Source organism: Carex rostrata, chromosome 16 (genome assembly GCF_964058835.1).
Source record: "Carex rostrata chromosome 16, lpCarRost1.2, whole genome shotgun sequence".
Taxonomy (NCBI): Eukaryota; Viridiplantae; Streptophyta; class Magnoliopsida; order Poales; family Cyperaceae; genus Carex; species Carex rostrata.
In genome coordinates this window covers 5,903,652-5,923,842 of record NC_135933.1, presented here as the reverse complement: position 1 = coordinate 5,923,842, position 20,191 = coordinate 5,903,652, and the positions used below count along the sequence as shown (strand labels likewise).

General features: G+C 32.4%; 2 protein-coding genes across 3 annotated transcripts; one reads left to right on the top strand and one right to left on the bottom strand.

Annotated features, from left to right (window-relative positions):
- The first annotated feature begins 2,738 nt into the window (after positions 1-2,738).
- Positions 2,739-4,276, top strand: LOC144567476 (AT-hook motif nuclear-localized protein 24-like). The gene has a single exon (XM_078317623.1). The coding sequence runs from the start codon at positions 3,038-3,040 to the stop codon at positions 3,956-3,958; it is 921 nt and encodes a 306-aa protein (XP_078173749.1). The 5' UTR covers positions 2,739-3,037; the 3' UTR covers positions 3,959-4,276.
- An 8,134-nt stretch (positions 4,277-12,410) lies between these two features.
- On the bottom strand, positions 12,411-14,636 carry LOC144567479 (protein cornichon homolog 1-like). 2 transcript variants are annotated; one of them, XR_013515419.1, is made up of 5 exons: positions 14,336-14,636; positions 13,608-13,789; positions 13,113-13,235; positions 12,540-12,675; positions 12,411-12,444 (listed from the first exon to the last, which is right to left on the bottom strand). XR_013515419.1 is itself a non-coding variant. In XM_078317625.1 (4 exons), exons 1-4 carry the CDS (start codon positions 14,399-14,401, stop codon positions 12,606-12,608), a joined length of 441 nt encoding a protein of 146 aa, XP_078173751.1. In that variant the 5' UTR covers positions 14,402-14,634; the 3' UTR covers positions 12,520-12,605. The 2 variants fall into 2 exon arrangements, 1 of the variants encoding a protein (XP_078173751.1); XM_078317625.1 differs by lacking the exon at positions 12,411-12,444 and having other exon boundaries at positions 12,520-12,675; positions 14,336-14,634.
- Positions 14,637-20,191: the final 5,555 nt, after the last annotated feature.

The following is a 20,191-nucleotide window of genomic DNA, read 5'->3' as shown; positions in this document are numbered from 1 at the left end:
GTTCAACAGTAGGCATTCAACGATCAATATTTTCAAAGTCCAAAAAGTCGATCCAAACCGTTCAACATGATGGATATTTTAAAATGTGCTTGCAGATCAAATTTTACATTTTTCTAAATTTTTTTACTATTTATTAAGATGGGTACAAAAATTCAATAGTCTGAATATAGCGATTTTGTTAAATACTTAATAAATAGTAAAAAAATTCAAAAAAAATATAAAATTTGAAATGCAAAAACATTTTAACATATATATTATATTATATATACATATACATATATTATATTATATATACATATACATATATTATATTATATATACATATACATATATTATATTATATTAATTTTTCTTACGGCCGTAAAAAATCCAGCATGAAAAATATTGATCCGGATTATTTGTAGGAGTCTTTCGAATAAATCAAATTATATAGTATTCCATCTATTTTTAAAAATATATATTAAATATTTATAATACTTCAATACAAAAAATAAATAAATTATAAAAACTGAAAAATAAAAAAAAAAATTTCCTAAAAAAAAAAAATCTTAAAACTGGAAAAAATTATTCCGGTTTTAATATTCATTTACCGGAAATTTTTTTTCCGGAAATTGATGTTGAAACCGGAAATTTTTTTTCCAGTTTTAGAATATCCAAAACACTGAATATATCAAATGAAGAGTGAGGCTATATAGTACGTATAATGTGCATGTCACACAACAACTCGTTCTATAAACTCATCATATCTTTGTTTTTAAAGTTCAACAGTTGATCTAAATCATTCAAACACGATCTTCATATGAAAATATACTTAAAATCAAATTTTATATTTTTTAGAATTTCTTTTACTATTTTATTACATATGAAGAGCAACTATTATTCTATCTAACTAAAAAAAATGTAAAAATTTCTCTGCAAGCACATTTCTTATGGAGATCATGTTTAATGGTTCGGATCGACGGTTTAATCTTTAATAATAGAGATATGGATCAAAGCACGGGTCTATCCATAATATGCATATTATCATATATAGCCTCCCTCTCAAATGAATACACTATTAAAAAAAATATACGTAAATTAAAATATATTGTTTTTCCATTATGCCATGTATTTCTGTAGACATGTATATATGTATATATCTACACAGGGACAGACATTTTTCACTGAAACAGAGAATGGAAGGAAATTCACAACGGTTGAAAGTTTGAACTCCAACGGCTTATTTAATTCATTACTGCGACTTATTAACTTTTCTAAACTGTTTTCTTCTTGCCTTCATTGATAAACATGTGACAAGCTAGGAAAAGAAAATGTTTAATTTTGCCCGGAAATGAAGTTTCGTATAACATCAATCTTAGAGGATAGATGAGATTGCAAATTTGCAATCACATTGCCAAATTGCTGGAACAGTACATGTCGGTTCACATTTGATTTATTAACATCATCGATCCTTCTAAATTCGTAACTTTTGGTTTGGTTTTATATTACTTTGGGATTAACGAGTTAGTGATAATGTCAACATGTTAAAAGAGTGATTCGTTATGTTGACCAAGATGCCATATTAATGGTGTCTGTTGGCTAAGAACCTAGCTAGGGGCAAAGTAGTACACCTAGCTACCAAATGTATATATGTTTAATTATATATCATATATAGTACAGAGTTGACAAACAACAAAGCAATTGCATTATATTTTATCTAGAGTTAGGCTGGGGTGCTATGGATAGCATAGTGACCTCTATGTTACGGCTTAATATTCGAGTTTTCAAAATTCAAACGGTCGATCCGAACCGTTCATCTTATTCTCCATATTAATATCTGCTTGGAGACCAAATTTTATAATTTTCTGAATTTTTTTACTATTTATTAAGCCACTTTGAAAATCGCTAATCCAACGGTTTTACTGTTTTGTGCAGCCACCGTTGGATCAACAATTTTGTAAAATACTTAATAAATAGTAAAGAAATTCAGAAAAATGTAAAATTTTGTCTCCAAGCAGATATTAATATGGAGAATAAGATGAACGGTTCGGATCGACCGTTTGGATTTTGAAAACTCGAATATTGAACCGTAGCATAGAGGCCACTATGCTATCCATAGCACCCTAGCCTAACTCTTTTATCTATATCAGAGTGCATTTTTACTTTTAATCTTATATATACAGTTTTAAAAAGATTTTACCGGCTTCAATTTGCTAACTGACTGACAGGTTCTAAAGCTGTCTAGATTATAAGTATTTCATTTTTTGTCAGGCCAGCCACAAATATTACGATGCATGGATATAAAAAACAAAATTAATGTGAAGAGCGCAGCAGTGCAGCCTCTAAAATACCAAGAAGGTGAAAGAATAAGGTGAACTTCAAAAACTGGCACGCTTCATGACTTCCCAAAACAAACGAAGCAACAGGGAAACAACAAAATGCCTAGTTATGATTTGCTCCATAATTCAACGACCGTGACCCCCCCAGCTGGAAAGCGACCTTTTAACGGATGGGCCCACCACCCCAGGTCGTAGTCAACGAGCCAACGAAATGGAGGAACCAAGTCTATAGAATGCAATTTTCTCGAGCTTGAGGTTAGCTGTGGGCCCCCACCCACCGCCCCTCCCGTAGTCGTAGGCTGTGTCAAGTCTTCCTTTTGGCATCTCTACACAACACAACACAACCCCATCATATCTCTTATCTCTCCCCTCCTTCCCCTTTGACCTTTCCTAGATAACCCTAATCTTGATTTTAGAGAGACATCAGAGAGAGAGAAAGGGGGGCCTTCCAAAATTTGTTTCTTTTTTCTTTTCTGACTTTTGAGTTTGTACATGTTCTCTTCTACCATTATACGATTTAAATCAATTAATTAGGGGAAAGCAATGGAGCGGCCCTATGCTTTCCCTAATTGCTTTCTTTAGTGACACTATTCCATTCATCTTTCTCTCTCTGGTTTAACCTTCCACTTGTTAATCTTATAGAATAGTTAGAGTATCTATTAAGAAAGAGGGGTGAGAAAAAAAACAGCGTTGTGTACATTTAAATTAGGGGAAGAAACATGGATCCAGTATCTCACGGCCACCACCTACAACAACACCTTCCCCCACCATTTCACACCCGTGACTTCCACCTCCCGTCTCATATCCAGACCTTCCACACGTCGCAACCAAAGTCTGAAGAAGAACAGACTGGCACCAACACAGACATAAATGACGACAACAATAACATGGGAGGAGGAAACGGCGGAAATAATAGCCCAAGTAGTGGCGGTGGAGGCAGTAGCGGTGGCATGGACTTGATAACACGGCGGCCACGTGGTCGCCCAGCTGGCTCAAAGAACAAACCGAAGCCGCCAATTATTATTACTCAGGACAGCGCGAACGCCTTGCGCACACACGTGATGGAGGTTGCAGATGGGTGCGACATTTTTGACACGGTCTCCAACTTTGCACGCCGTCGCCAACGCGGCGTGTGCGTGCTCAGCGGTGGCGGCATGGTGATGAATGTCACGCTCCGCCAGCCAGGAAGCCCAACTGCAGTTGTCACCCTTCATGGACGGTTTGAAATTCTCTCGCTCGCTGGGTCATTCCTGCCCCCTCCTGCACCTCCAGCTGCAACTGGATTGACGATTTACCTAGCCGGTGGCCAGGGGCAGATAGTTGGAGGAAGTGTGGTTGGAGCTCTAATTGCATCTGGGCCGGTGGTTATAATGGCGGCCTCTTTTGGTAATGCTACATACGAGAGGCTTCCGCTTGATAAGGAGGAAGCATTAGCTCAAGATCCAATGGGCGGTCCTGGACTAACGGGTCACGGTCAATCATCTCCGCCCCCACAGCAGCAGCATCCGCAATTGCTTGCCGATCCGAGTAGTGCACAACTCTTCCAAGGACTGCCTCCTAACCTAATGAATAATGTTCAATTGCCTAGCGATGGGTATGGCTGGGGCGCAGGAGCAAGTGGTGGCCGGCCGCAGTTTTGATGCGAGAATAGGCTAGTTTTATTGTAGTTTGGTTCAATTCGCGTGATTTCTTTCACTGTGGATTGAGATTATGGGTTAATTTTCTTTGCTCTCTTGTAGGTTTTCTCATAACATATTTAATATTTTGTCTGCCTCTGTGATTGATATTAAGCTTTGATCAACTTCAAAATAATTGCTCAAGATGCAATAGAGGTTCTCAAGTCAACCAATACAAACTTGTTTAAAACTAGTATATTTCATGTTCAGCGCCATGACTTGTGTAATAGGAGAGTTTCTTTTTGAAGGTGCTCAAACTTTGTGCTATTCAGCTGAAATTTGCTTGTCTTTCTCTCTCCTTAGTTAATTGTTGTTGATTGTTGCTGTCCAGCAATTGAATAAATTAACGATTATATTATTTTTCCGATGATAAGTATATACTTTTTTGCATGTCATAAAAAAATTGCTGAGGGAATTGATATTAAGTTGCAGCTTTGCAAGTTCAATTGGAATTAGTAGTTTTGGAAGAATTAACGACAAGGAAGCATCATGAGGGTAAGTGCATAAATTGATAGATGTGCTCGATCGTGCCTAGGGTTTGTTTCTCATGCTGGGAATCTTCTAAGCATCGCAGTACTGTCGTTGCATCAATCTCTAGTAAACTGTCTGTATGAGCTTTATACCTTATCACTTGAAACTTGAAAGATAAAAGTAATTAATACTCTTTACAGAAGTTCATTTCTCTCTTGTCCTTCCATAATTTTACTATAAGTAGAAGGGTTAACCCACATATTCATATTCCAAGTAAAAAAATTTAATAAAAGACAATCTCTAAGTTGCAACCATTCTCATTGCAAACTCCGTCTTCCAATTGCCTTTTAAGTTTTAAGCACCATACATTGTTTAGGAGCATTTTGATATGATCACCCTAGGAAATTTTACGTACATGTTAGAAGTACGAAATAAATAGAAACACTATATAAATATTTTTTTCTTCGGGGAAGGAATTTATGGAAATGAGAACCTCACGAATTCAACAGGAGTAGTATTATGATGGGTGATCTCCTAATCAAAAGTCCTTGTGTTAATTGTTGATACTGTCGGGATGGGTGATCTCCTGAGAAGTTTCCTCTAGCTACAAGAATGGGACAGTATCCATGAGGGATACTGTCGGTATACCCTCGCGGATACTATCGTCGCTAATAAAAAAAAAAACATCTTTCTGTTGGTATATTCTCGCTGATAGTCATTTTTTACCCTCGCGAATACTAACCCATTCTTGTAGTTTATGATTGGATTTCATTTCTAGCATATTCTAACTTGTTTGGAAATAAAAACTTTGAAGAAGAAGGGATCCCCTTCAAACCTATGTGCTTGCTTATAAATAGCAAATACTTTTTAAGTGCAATCACCCCCTTTCCCAAAGAGTATGATGAAGCTTCTATATATACTGTTTACTGTGTTTCTTTTCCAAAAATATATATGTATATAGGAACTTGCTAGCATTCTACGCATAGCATAGAGGGCTTCCGTGCTACGGTTCAATATTCGACTTTTCAAAATCCTAACGGTTGATCTGAACCGTTCATATTGTTCTCCATATTAATATGTGTTTGGAGACCAAATTTTACATTTTTTGAAATTTTTTTACTATTTTTTTTAGATTTATTGAAAATTGCTGTTTTTTTATGGTCCAGATTTGCTGAAAACAACGATTTTCAATAAATCTAAACAAATAGTAAAAAAATTCTAAAAAATATAAAATTTGGTCTCCAAACACATATTAATATCAAGAATAAGATGAACGGTTCGGATCGACCGTTAGAATTTTGAAAAATCGAATATTGAGCCGTTGCACGGAGGCCCTCTATGCTACGCGTAGCATGCTAGCATATTCCTATATATATGGTCAAGCTCAGTTAGTGTGTTTCTTTTGTAACCATTCTCAAATTGTAATAGAGATGTTAAAATTGTTGACAAGCTAAATTTGACGATATATAGTAACAAATCATAAAATTGAGTAGAACTAGGGTGTTCTTAAGCTCACCAAAGTGTTTGGTGAGCTTGACTCTAAAACCCATCAAATCGATTTCAAATGACGAATCCGAACCGTTAGAACCCGCCTACCTTACGTGTGATGCGTCTACATGTGAAATTTTTAAACATTTGAATTAGTTTAGTATAAAGTCAATCGGTCAAAATTAGAAGTTAATAAATTAATTTTAGTACATTCATTTTTTGAACGTTTTTTGACCACTTGGCTTTATATTAAATTAATTCAAATGTTTAAAAATTTCACATGTAGACACATCACACATAAGGTAGGCGGGTTTCAACGGTTCGGATTCATCATTTGAAATTGATTTGATGGGTTTTAGAGTCAAGCTCACCAAACACTTTGGTGAGCTTAAGAGCACCCTAGTTCTACTCCATAAAATTAATTAATTATGCTATTAGATTATTATTTTTGCAAAAAAACATTTAAAGATTATATTAGATGCTAGCTTGTAATTAAAATGTCTTCGCCATATATTGTCGAAGAAAGAAAAATCGTTAGAAAAAATAATAAAATTTGACGCCTCGCCATATTGTTAGGAATGTTCAAAGAGTTACGTACACTTTGTTGGAAAATGATTTTGCCGCTACATTTGAAAGAATGATTTTCCCGCAACATTTTTCAAACTTGTACTTCTCGTGATAAGATATATATGTGCAATAATCAATAATTAATAGTACTATAAGAATCTGTTTTATCTTGTTTAATCCGTAAAGTTAAAAAATTACTACTGTCTAGAGAAATCAGTATATATAAATTGTTATTTTTGAAAGTATCGTTATCAGCGATAAAAATATTAGAAAAAAAAAATACTAATACGGTTAAACACTTTTATCTTATCCAATAAAATAAATTCTTGTAACTGATAAAAGAATATATACACGTTGTTTCGACAAAATCATGGTTTACAAGTTAATTATCCCCGGCCTTAAGGTTGAGAAACAAGTGCAACACACAAATTAATTGTCCTTACTTCAAAAGGATTTCTCTGTAAATTAAGGTGAATAAATTAAAGATGTCAAACGAATTTCTCTATCGAAGATATATAGATCCAACATGTTTCCGCGGGGAATAATATATTCCTTGCGAAGGTCATCTATGTATTTGAATCAACAATTCTCCATTTATTATGTTTATCTTTATGTACATTATATTTTTACTTGTGTTACATAAGTATAAAAAATATATATATACTAAAATAGCTTCCTCTTGTACCACCCAACATCACCACCAACCCTTTCCTCACTTCATAATTAAGCTTTTCAATAAGCTATCTTTTGCTCAAAAGCACACATTAATTATAAATTTAAAACGCTGGCCTCGAATACTTTTCTGTCTAGATTCCTTGTTCGGAGACAAACCGCACACTGTCCTGACATGCAAGTTTAACCAAACCTAATCATTCTAAAACTCATCAAATACTACAGCCTAATTCTCAGATCAGTTCGATATCTACAGGTTCATATTAAGTTTTTCCAAAAACTGGTGATGAAACTCAAACACGCACCTTCAAAAACCGACAATTGGTCTATCTGTTCATAATAGCTAGAGAACAAATCGGACATTGACATATCTACGGTCAAGCCAAAAGATGCTTAGCCACCCTCGTGATTTTAAACATTTTAATCATGTTATTGAATTCTATTTTTTTTTTTAATTTTTATATAGTTAAGCTTCTCTCATAAAATATTAAATGTACTGTGCTTGTTATCTAGTGATTAGAATTTCATTTTGTATATTAGAGACTTGAATTTAAATTTCAACTGTCACACATTACATTATACATTTCAGTCCCAAGTTTCTAATTCTGTCCATGAAATTGAATTATAATATTATGGTGCCTTATCATGGTTCTTGTCAAGGGCGTTACATATATATACGGCTTCGTGAGACATATTCATGGTTGTCGGTTCTGGATTTGGGGCCCCTTTTTGTTTTTTTTTTAAAGGCATGTTTAGGTCTGCTATAATGTTTTCGATATTCGTTTTGCTTGTTGGATGCTGTACTTGACCTTTTTATTTTATCAATCTAAATTTGGTGGTCACTGTAGGGGAGGGGCCTATTACGCTAGATTTTTTATTATAACTTGATACTGGTACCTGTAGCTAACATTGTTTCTTTAATTATTAGAATAAATACGGCTTTGACGGCCTTGAGACAACTATTTAAAAAAAAATGACGGCTTGTGTTAATTTCACACGATGTAATTTTGTTTTTCTTCCTATACTTATACTTTTCTAGCTAATACAATATAAACGTTAATTATAAGTAGTGATATATTTTTGTTGTATAGCCTTACTACCATACATCTTTTGAGAAATATTGACAATTAAAAATTTTATAAAACAAAACGTCGTTTTTTTGTTGCTGAAAAAATTAAGCAAGAACGATGCCAAACACACCATGGAAACAACAAATTAAGTTAAGGTTTAGGATAAGATATGTGTTCCGCAAACTGAATTGAATCCATAAAAAAATGCTCAAGCTAGCCTTCGTATTTTCTAAAGAGATATTGTTACCCCGCTGCATAAAAAAATGCTTATATTTAATCCAGAAGTTATTTATCTAAATTCAAAAGTTTTATATCTAGTATATAAAGTGTTTATCACTTTTATTTTGAAGATTTTAAAAAATCAAGTTAAAGACTTTGTTGTATCAGTAAAAAACCAACCTTGAAATTTTAATCCTAATAATGTAAGGTATAAACTGATGATTTCATGCAAATGAAATGGGCGTATTGCCTTTTTTCAAAAAAAAAAAAATGTAAGGTATAAACAATTTTATCATCAATATAAATACTATTTGAGAAAAAGTATAAACATTTTTCTCATCTATTATAAAACACTTTTCGAGAGAAGCAAATAAGGTGTGCAGTTATCATTCTACTTATTGCAGCTGGTTCGCAAATGGCTGATCTGTTTTGGAGTTTTGCTCAGAAACATAAAGGGAAGAAGGGCGTCACTTCATACCCTTGCACTGTCTGGTTTACATTCATTCTAAGTTAGCTTTTTTATAAATTACGTTTTCACCATTTAAATTTCATTACAGTAATTTCAATTACTGTATTTTCCTTAATTGTATTTCAATTTTCAAACTTTTGTAAAATCCACCATCTCTGGTGTCATGTTTAAATGGAACTTGAAGGCTTGATCTTCATTTTCTCTCAAAAAAAAAGTTATCATTCTTCTATCCAAAATAATTATCAAGTGATCTCCTCCCATGTTTAAAACAAGTTGGGAGTTCAGTTAATGTCAGTTAAAAAAGCTTAATTAATGATTTTTCTTTTCAGTAGAAAAGGCTAAATAAAACAATTCATAATAAGTCTAGCTAGTATGACATTAGTATTATTCCATCTTATATAACATCAATTCCAAATTCTATTGAATTGACTTTAAATAATGAATCCAAACCGTGTAAACTGATCTACTTCATTAGTTATGTCTTTACATGCAAAATTTATAATTTTCTAAATTTATGTAGTATCAAGTCAAACAATCAAATGTAGGTGTGTTTAAGTTAATTTTAATGCATTTAGTTTTTACTGTTTGATTTGATACTAAAATAATTCGGAAAAATATGCATATAAACATATCACTTATAAAATAAATCGGTTTGAATGGTTTGAATTAGTCATTTAAAATCTATCCAATAAATTTTAAAATTAGTATCATATGACACACTGATATCATACTAACGGCACTCATTTCATAATTTGGGATAAGCTGTACATACACGCTGTATCCTTGGGATAAGCGTAACTTGTTATCTTAAAATTCAAAAACGCAATTCGATTAGTAGTATCAGTCAAACTTCTTTTCGCTCCATTTCCCCAACGACCGAAGTAGGGCTGCAAAGCAATCGAACTGAATTGAACTTATTTTAATTTGAGTTTGATTTGAATTAATTTCAAATCGAATTTTTTATGAACTCAATTTTGAATCTTTTACGGACTTTTTTACGACAAGAAAGAGTGATCGTAGTCGCCGAAAGCGAGAGGTGAAAGTCGTCTAGGATTTTAGAACTGAGAGTGAGAGTTACGACTTACGAGTTATAACTTATGTCTAAACGGCCTTATATTTTAACTTTTAAGTTTTAAGTCATCAGCGAACATAAGTCATTAGCGGAAATCAACGGTTCATGTTACTTTGAGATTTGAACTAGAATAGTTTGCAAATTTATTTCGAACAAACTAGGTCCAGTTTGAATTAATTTCAAACTATTTCGAATCGAATTTTTTACGAATTTTTTCGACTCAAACTCAAATCGAATCACGAACTATGAATTTTTTGTGCAGCTCTAGACCGAAGTATGTAAATTTAAATTTAGGTCTCTCTCTTCCCACGTACGTACACAGCCGAAGAATTAATGATAATAATTGACGACGCATTATTTTCTGCAGCTAACCGTGCCCATCTCCTCCATGACTCCATTAACTATGAAGCTAAATGGTCATACAAAACTCTTAATATCTTAATTCTTCATTTGTCCATGAGCTCATCTCTCTTTCGTTCAACCACAACAAGATGGATATCTTTTTTTTGAAAAACTTAGTAGTAGCTACTAAGTATCAGTTACAAATCAGAGTTCCTCTGCTTTCAAAACATTGGAGTATCTGATTACCATCCTTACATCAAAAATTCGGCAGACATGAAAGTCCCCCACAACAAGATGGATATCAAATAGACCAAATCCAGTCAGGGCTAACAAAAAAGCTCATGGATCGTGGATCGATCAGTATCAGCTCGTGACTCGCTGTAACAGCTTGATCATTACTAGTACTCCGAACTATTAACAAACCAGCTCGTTACTGGTTCGTTACTGGTTCGGTCCAGATTAAATGAGTTTGAGCTGAGCCTAGCTCACTCATCAGATAGAGTACTGGTCCTTTTAAAAATCGATTCAGCTTGTTGTTTTTTATTCAATATTCATGCACTTTTATCATTCTACTAATTGCTATGTTTGATGAGCCTGTTTCATTCTATTAACTACACTTGAAAATGAATATCTGATGCTTTGTTTGATGGACTTCATTATCTATTTTTTTAAATTTGCATGATAGTAGTCCAAAAAAAACCCAGCGAGCTAAACTAGCCAGCTCGATCCAGCTTGACCTTTTTCAATTACTGTCCTTTTTTACTTCACTGCTCCCACGATAAGCTTTTAGCAATTTGTTCTCTTCCACCAACTGCCACTGTGTTTCTTGTTTTACTAATCCATTCTATTTTTTCAAAGTAAATTCTACTAATTCAATCTACCCAATAATTTCTCCACTACTTCCTCTAATCTCATTAAAAATAACTACTATCTGTGTTGCATCTATATTAAGAGTTGCAACCATATGCATTTCTTTTTCTACCAATATATTGGTAAACTTCTCAATAAAATCACTTCAATCAAATCTCTCAAATAATTTTACTTCAAAAAAAATTAATTGCTTTGAATGACACAAAGATGAAGATACAAAACAAGAGGGGAATAAATTAAAGCCATCGTCCAGCTGTTAGTGTCATAGATCATCCCTCGTGTATTTATGCATACATGGTTGAAAGTATTATTACGACAGGAAAGAAAAACATGTTTTATGGAAACTGATAAATACGTTCAAGTATGTGATTAGGGGTGTCAATGGGTACGGGTCGGATGGAGGTATTTTCATATTCATATCCATTAAAATTTGTCTTATTTATACCCTACCCTAACTCATTAAGAATTAACCTTATTCTACTCTATCCTTACGTGTTAATATTATTAGATAATAACACGGTAGCGAATGAATAACGAATAATACTAATATAATAATTAGTTTTATTATATTCAAATAAAATATCAAAAACTCATTATGTTTTACAAATTATATTTTATTCATTACATTAGATAACCATTTAAATTGTTTTTTCACTCATTATAATTTTTTATTGTAAAATTTGAAAACAAAATTGAGTAACAGCCACCGTGAAATTTGAAGTGGAAATGTAACTATGTGAGCCATATTCTTACAATATTTAACAAAGAGGGCTGGAAAAATATATCAAAGATACAAACTTGGTGCGCTGGAATAGAAAGATGCAATTTAAGGCGCTGAAATAGAAGAGTAAATCTAGATGCACTGGAAATTGAATTGAATATATATAATTTTAGATTTTATAATTATCCAATAGGTAACGGGTACGAAATAGTCATTACCGATACCCTTATTCATTTAGTTAACGAAAATTTTCGTTTATCCATACCTATACTCAATAAGTTAACGACAAAAAGAAAAAAAACCCTTATCCATATCCGTCTTATCAAATATGATACGGATCGGGCAAACGGCTAAAAAGGTACCATTGACACACCTATATGTGATTATCTTGCATGAAAAAAAAAACTTATTTATGAAGGCAATTGTTACTTAGTGGCATATCACCAAGTGGGCAATTGTTACTTAACTGATGTATCCTTGACAACATTCCTAACAAATTCACTCTTCATTTCATGTAAACAAAACCACGGACAATTATAGAAAATGAAATGCATTAAAAAAATATTTATCAAAATAACTAACACGCAAGTACATTGGCACCATGAATTGTTACATACAATAAAGAGGAATTGATATTGTACAGAGGTTGTTTACTCCGAATGAGACCATTCATCAGAAGACAGGTGAAAATCATCATCTTCCAACACACTCCAGATCAACCTAGATTGATTTCCGAAATTAATAGAAGTTAAAAGGATTTGTCAATGAATGTCAGTTCTATTTTGGAGCATAACCAACTGATTACTTGCTTTGGAATCATAAAATTTATGAAAGCAGTTTTTTCACTATTACAAAGTCTAGAAACTATTAAATCAGATTTCAGTACCATGCTGGCATGTCTATTACCTGTAGCATGCTGGTATAGTTTCAATTTTTGTTCTTCCTGTAAGTGTTTAGATGAATTTATGAATGAACTAGGATTAATCAGCTTTGTACCAGAACAGTAATAAGAGAGAACAGTAAAGCCTCTTGATAGGATACCAGTTGAGTTCAACAGGTATTACCACCAAATGCATAAACTAGAAAAAATGGTATCCTTGGCTGTAGTTGAAACCATATTCTCACTGAAATAAAATTTGCACAGTTTTGGCTCATACCAGAAAAGAGAGAGACAGAGTGGGATAACAAGCATGCCAAGCTTGATGAGGCGCCGAGTTTTCTCCTGTTCTATCTTACCAAATATATCAACCTCGCTCACCTTGTGCTGCCCCCGCATATACCTATACAAAAGGTTTAAATGAGCTCTAATTTCTAAAATTTTATTTGACCCAAAACCAATTCTTACTGTCGTGTACCAATTTCTTTTCATTTTCCTTTTTAGAACAATGCAGTCTAACAGTTTCATGAAATCAGTCATTACATACCAGATAATTACCATCTCCACATAAATCAGAACAAACTGGTATGGTCTTTTTTTTTTTTGTAACAGTGTGCTTAGGCACATATAAGGGCCTATATATGTTTAGCCCAAAAAAGTTGTGCTTGAACAAAAGAAAAATAATTGCAATAAATCAAATATGCTAGCAATACTTATAACAAGAAGTTCTAAAGCATTGTCAAGGAACTTTTATTTAAACGTTAAGAGAACTTACATTCTAGTGCTGTAGTAAATGGCTGGAATGCACAATAAGAACATGAACCATTGACCAGAGAACAAAAATAGCAGACATATAATTAGTTGAAACACAGATTCAACATAAATCGCTCTGTTAACTTGTAGAGTCCCCTCATGTGTATTTATGCGGTCCCTCTCTAAGTCCGATAGTGTTAGCAGCTAACATATAGGATAAAGAAGAGGAGAAAGTCTAACATTAGAATAAGAAAACAAAATTGCAACAAGGATATACGACAATTATATTGAGGACATTAGTGTTTATACCAATGGTATATTAATTTTGAAGTCAAATCATAAATAGATTTTTTTTTCTTTCAACAACTGAGCTAATTTGGTCAAGTCAATTTTGACAAGAAAAAGGCCAAGCATCAAATTTCAAATTTAATTGGTACAAAGCTGGATCAAGGCTTTTATTTTTGTGCATTAATCGAGTAATAGAGGCTCAATTAACAATTTAACATTAAGCATTAAGTTCAATTTATTATCTCAAGAAAGCTAAATAGGTGAAGAAAGAAACCATTGGTTCCACAGACTACATACTGGGGTACAGGAAGAGGTACCAATCTGTATGGTGTGACAGAAGTCTAGACATAACCTGACCCTTAGGCAACACCAGGAATTTCAATGGTTACAGTCTATTCCAATAAATATTACAGTTTAATTCCGCAAAAAAATTCTAATTCAAAAATCAAAAGAGATTAAAACCTGATAAACGACTGATATGACAAGCAACAACAGGAGAAGGAAGGAGGAGACCCAGAACAACAACATCTCTCTCTTTCTCTCTCTCTGAAACCTGGGCGGTGGCTGCGATTAAAACCTGTTTTCAGGCGACTTCTCCGGAAGATACCAGAGAGAAGTTGGAAAGGAGTTGGTAACAAAGTCAAAGGTTTGACTTGATTCTCAGGCCGTTCCCAACTGGCAAAGAGTATATTCCCAAGTTGTACCCTCTCATCTCGCTGTCCTCTGAAATAGTCCAATTGCATGTCAATGTAATCTTAAGCACCATAAATTCAAGCCAGCGCCGGCGCCGCCCGTTATCTCTATATCTGTCCCTCGTCCACTCTGGCCACCGCTTTTGCGCTACTCCCTTGCCTCCAATCTCAAATCCATCCCCCCACCTTCCGCTCTCGTTCTTCCTTCTCTTACCCAACTCATTCGTCTCGGTCTCGGCCTCGTCCTCCATCCCTACACCTTCACTTCTCTCTCTCATTCACCTCCAATTCTCACGAAAACGTTGCGTAGAACTTCAATTCGTGCCTAGAATAAAGGCAAGCTACAGGTACCTGGGAGGATGTGAATTCCAATGTGTCGATGATGAAATGCCTGTGACTGTGGGAGATGTTTGATAAATCCATGTGAATTTAGCTCATTGTTTGTAGTAGCTTGGTTGAGTAATTAGGTTATATTTTGGTTGAATTTACATTCGAAATATTTAAATATTCGTGTGACACGATGAGTTAAAAAGTATGTTATTATGAATCTTATTTGAAAGATAAAATTATATAGAATATGTTTGTGATTTTAGATTTGTAAAATTTCTCATAGATCGTGAGAAATGTTGACGACATTGAAAAAAAAAATCTCACATCTAAAAACGTGTATGATTCTTCTCCCCATGTAGTTTGAGTGGCTCCCCATATAATTATTTTAAGTTAAACATGCAAGTATTAATATCTTAGTTTGCAAGTATTAATTTATTATCTTCCAAGTATTTATACTTGTGAATTTAATTAAATTTGGGAGACTACAGTGTTTTGAATAAATTTAATTAAACTAGTTAGTTAAATTAGTTTATGGAAGTTAAAATCTGTTTAAGAGATGGGGGTGATGGGGGGATGAGAGGGGTGATGATATTAAAATAACAAAAAAAATTATTAACACAACATAATCAAAATATATTACGATATAGACATTTTTATCATTCATTAAGTATTTCCATTAATTAAAAATTGATTCTCTCTCTATTATCACATAACTTTTCTTCCTTAAAAGTTATATTTTATAAAGTTATTTTGTTCAAAATCTATATTTCTATCATATATTATTATATGATTTATTTCCTTAGAACTAGATTAACATAATAAATATTCTATATTCATTTTCATTAATTGAATCTTTAAGATTTTTTTAAGAAAACTACAACAGTGAATGGTTGTATTATATTATTAAAATCTATTATATTGTATATATCGAATTTTTTATTATAACTTCACAATTTTTTAATGATCTACTATAAAAAAAATTATTTCGTCACTTAACGTTTTAACCATTCTTTGTGCAAATATAAATTAATTACAAAACATCAATAAGCAATTTTAATCAAAATAGACTATAGATAATAAATATCAAAATTAAGAAAAAAATTATAAAGTTTAAAAATTAAAGCAAATTTAAAGCGAAATATGTAATACGATCCAGTAGCCGTCTTCTTTTTCGTAGATAAAAAAAATCAAAATTAAAGCGAGTTTATCATAATATAAAAAAAATTACACAAAAAAATAAATACATACCTTGAATTAATATGGTTTGAGTGAAAATTAATGGACGACTCAGTGCTTAGAAGTTCAATTGAATTGATAGTTTTCTTGTAAAGTTTGTAGTTATGTATATTTTTTATGAGAAAACATGAAGCAGAAAAAAATTACCTCAATATAAAATAAATTAAAAAAGGAAAATAATATCTAACAAATATGGAAATCAAATAATTTGATAAATGATTATTACATTAATTATATTATGGAAAAATATGGTAATCAGCAAAACATTTAAAGAAGGTTAAAATTGTCCATACATTAAATTTTATTAAAGATGTTGTGTTAATATAAATGTGTGTGGTGTTAATATACCTACCCGGATGAGAGTGGGGGGTTTAATATAATTATTCTTTGTGATATGTCCTAGCATATGTTTGGTTTAGTGTCTGTATTTGGATTATTGCTGGTGTGGCCTAGTTGAGGGCTTTTTTGTACTGCTTTAAGCTTTTATTACTTGTATGTTTTAGTTGTTGTAACTGTTCTAGTTCTAGATAATCGGAGCTGACAAAAAGCAAGACAATATGATTTCTAATGAAATAAGTAGGAAAATCCCACTTTTTCAAAAGAAAAAAAAACGAGATGTAAAAATAATTTTGCATGGTAATTAAATTGATAAGAGTAAGGAAACTGTTCGATTAAATACTTGTAGAATGCACTTTCGCTGTTATAATTGTAATAGTGGCATAATTATGACATGCACTATAAATTGTTCTTATAATTTTAGTATGAATATTAAAAAGCTTCTTTGAAAAAAATAACATCGGATCATGTGGAATTGATTCAAATAAGACAGATGAGTAGCATGTAGGGGTGAAAACGGAGCCGGATTATCCGGCGGATATCCGCTCCGTATCCGGATATAATCCGAATCCGGATAATCCGGATTCGGATAATTCCCGGATACGGATTCGGATAATTTTCGGAAATCCATAAAAGATCCGGATACGGATACGGATTCGGATACGGAGTCCTAAACGGAGCGGATATCCGGATTATCCGGATTCGGATAGTTTGGCCGGACCCATATAAAAGAGGAATAAATATTTGCTATAGATGGGATTTGAACCCATGTCCTCTAGGGGTGTCAATGGTACCTTTTTAGCCGTTTATCCGACCCGTATCGTATTCGATAAGGCGGGTATGGGTAAGGTTTTTTTTTCGTTAACTTATTGGGTATGGGTATGAGTAAGAATTTTTTTTCGTTAAATAAATGGGTAAGGGTATGGGTAATGACTATTTCGTACCCGTTACCCTATAGGGTAATTATAAAATCCAAATATATATTCAATTCAATTTCCAACCCACTTAAATGTATATTTAATTCAATTTGTAACCCACTTAAATGTATATTCATGTTTTTGAATTTTTATTCTTTATAAAAAATAATTTAGTTGGAATTGATTGCACATTTATTTTATTTTTTATTAGAAATGCAATTATATATGTATTAAAATGAATGAGTTTTTGATGTTTAATTTGTAAAATATAATAAAACTAATTATTATACTAGTATTATCCGTTATTCACCCGCTACCGTTTCGTTACCCGATAATATTAACGGGTAAGGGTAGGGTAGGGTAGGGTAAAATCAAATTTTAATGGGTATGGGTAGGGTATGGGTAAGGTCAATTTTAATGGGTATGGGTATGAAAATGTCTCCACCCGACCCGTACCATACCCATTGACACCCCTAATGTCCTCCCATCTCAATGCCTTTAGACTAAGCTTCAAACCACTACACCACAACATCTTTTGTTACCATACACTTATTTGATATATATATATTATATGAATAGATTATCTCCCATCTTTTATAAGTTCATTAATATTTATATTTAATGTTTTAATTAATATTTGTATCTTAGAAAGTTCATTAATATTTATATTTAATGTTTTAATTAATATTTGTATCTTAGAAGTTCATATATCTTAATTATCCGACCATTATTCGTTTTATATCCGTATTCGAATCCGTATCCGTAGACTATCCGTTCCGTATCCGTATCCGTTTAAGGCGGATTTGGTTTTGAATTTTGATATCCGTTTACTATCCGTATCCGTATTCGTATCCGCTCATTATCCGACGGATGCGGATATGGTATCAGCATTATCCGCTCCGTATCCGCTCCGTTTTCACCCCTAGTAGCATGTAATCATGTTGGACTGTAGATGGGTTAGGTATTATTTATTATTATTTTTTCTGCTTCAATGTCCTATTTTTTAATAACAAAAATTTTATTTTTATTTTAGTCGTTCTATTAATCAATGCTTCAACAAAAAATAAATATTTGTTTTGTTTTGGTGGCATAATAAGTTTATTTTCTTGTTTTTCACCAAAAACGCCAACAATAGATTTTATATTCTCTTCGTTGATTTTCTTAATTAATTTTTTATATTCGAATTAATTTAATTGATGAAGATTCATGTTCGCGAGCCTCTCAGTATTAATGATTGTTGCGCCTGAGAAATTAATACTGGGCTTTTCTCCTGTTCATGATTGCTGGGCCTGAGAAGTATTAATTGTAATATTTTGAATACTTTCTATTTTCAAACGATTATCGTCCAATTAATTTTCTCGTCCCTTTCTCGCTCTCCCTCTTCACGAGTCTGCCTCTCGCTAAACCTAGCCACTCTCTCGCTCTGTCTCCTCCGACCTCTCTCGATTTCGAACTAATTTCGAATCAAATCGAACTAGTTCGAATTATATTGAACCAAATTCGAACTGACATTTTAGGTTTGAAATCTATTTCAATTTCGAATTGGATTTGGTTCGAAATTATTTCAAATTCGAATTCGAACTAGAGTAGATTCGATTTGATTCAGTTCATTTGCAGCCCTAATCTACACATTTTCACCTCAAGTCAAAAAAAAAAGAAGTAATAGCCTTTTTTTTTTTTTTTTTTCTAGGCATACCGCATACTCGTGTGCATAAAGTTTGATCGTGAATCAAATTTGCGCATTGAGGACTTAGGGATCCCTTTGAAAGACCGAGAACCAATAAGTTATCCTGATTATTATATAGAATAGAACAGGAAAGTTTTTTTTTTTTTTAATCTGATTCTAAAATTTATCGTATTGTTTTCAAATGAGGAATTCGAACAGTTGAAACTTGTCCATCTTACGAATGATATGTCTATAAAAATTTAAAATTTTTGAATTAATTTTGTACATAGTTAAGTGGTCAAAATTAGAAGGTTCATATATTTATTTTAATACATTCATTTTTTGAATGATTTTTTACCACTTGACTTTATACAAAATCAATTTACAAATTTAATAATATTGTATGTAGATGCATCACACGTAAGGTAGATATATTTGGACGGTTCAGATTCGTAATTTAAAATCAATCTTATAGATTTTAGAGTTGAATCACAAAGAGACTTCATGAACTTAGGAATACCCTAGTTCAAATCTATTATATATGATGAGGGATCTACTTACAACATCATACAACAATTCGGTTTCACGATCTTCAAAGTCCAAATAGTCGATCCAAACCGTTCAACATGATATCTATATTAAAAATGTGCTTAGAGATCAATTTTTCTTTTTCATTTTTTGAATTAAATATTTTACAAAACCGATGTTTTTCAGTGGTCCAGAATTGTCTAAAAATAGTTGTTTTGTAAAATACTTAATAAATAGTAAAAAATTCAAAAAAAAATATAAAATTTGATATTCAAACACATTTTAATATATGGTGTTTTTGGATTATCCAATAATAGAGCTAATTTTGGGTTAGCTCCACTATTCTCAAACCTTGGTGATCTAAATACAAATTAGCAAATTGTTTTAGCTCAAGAATAGCTCTATTCTACTTACCCATAGAAATGGTGGGTTAGCAAGAATATAGGTTGTGGAGTTAGTGATATTAATAAAATATTTGATTCTTTTCAATTAGAGTTAGTTTAAATATTAAATTAGTATTAAATAAAATATTATTTTAAATATTAAATATAATATAATATTAATTTAAATATAGATTAGTATTAAATAAATATAATATTAAATTTGATTATAT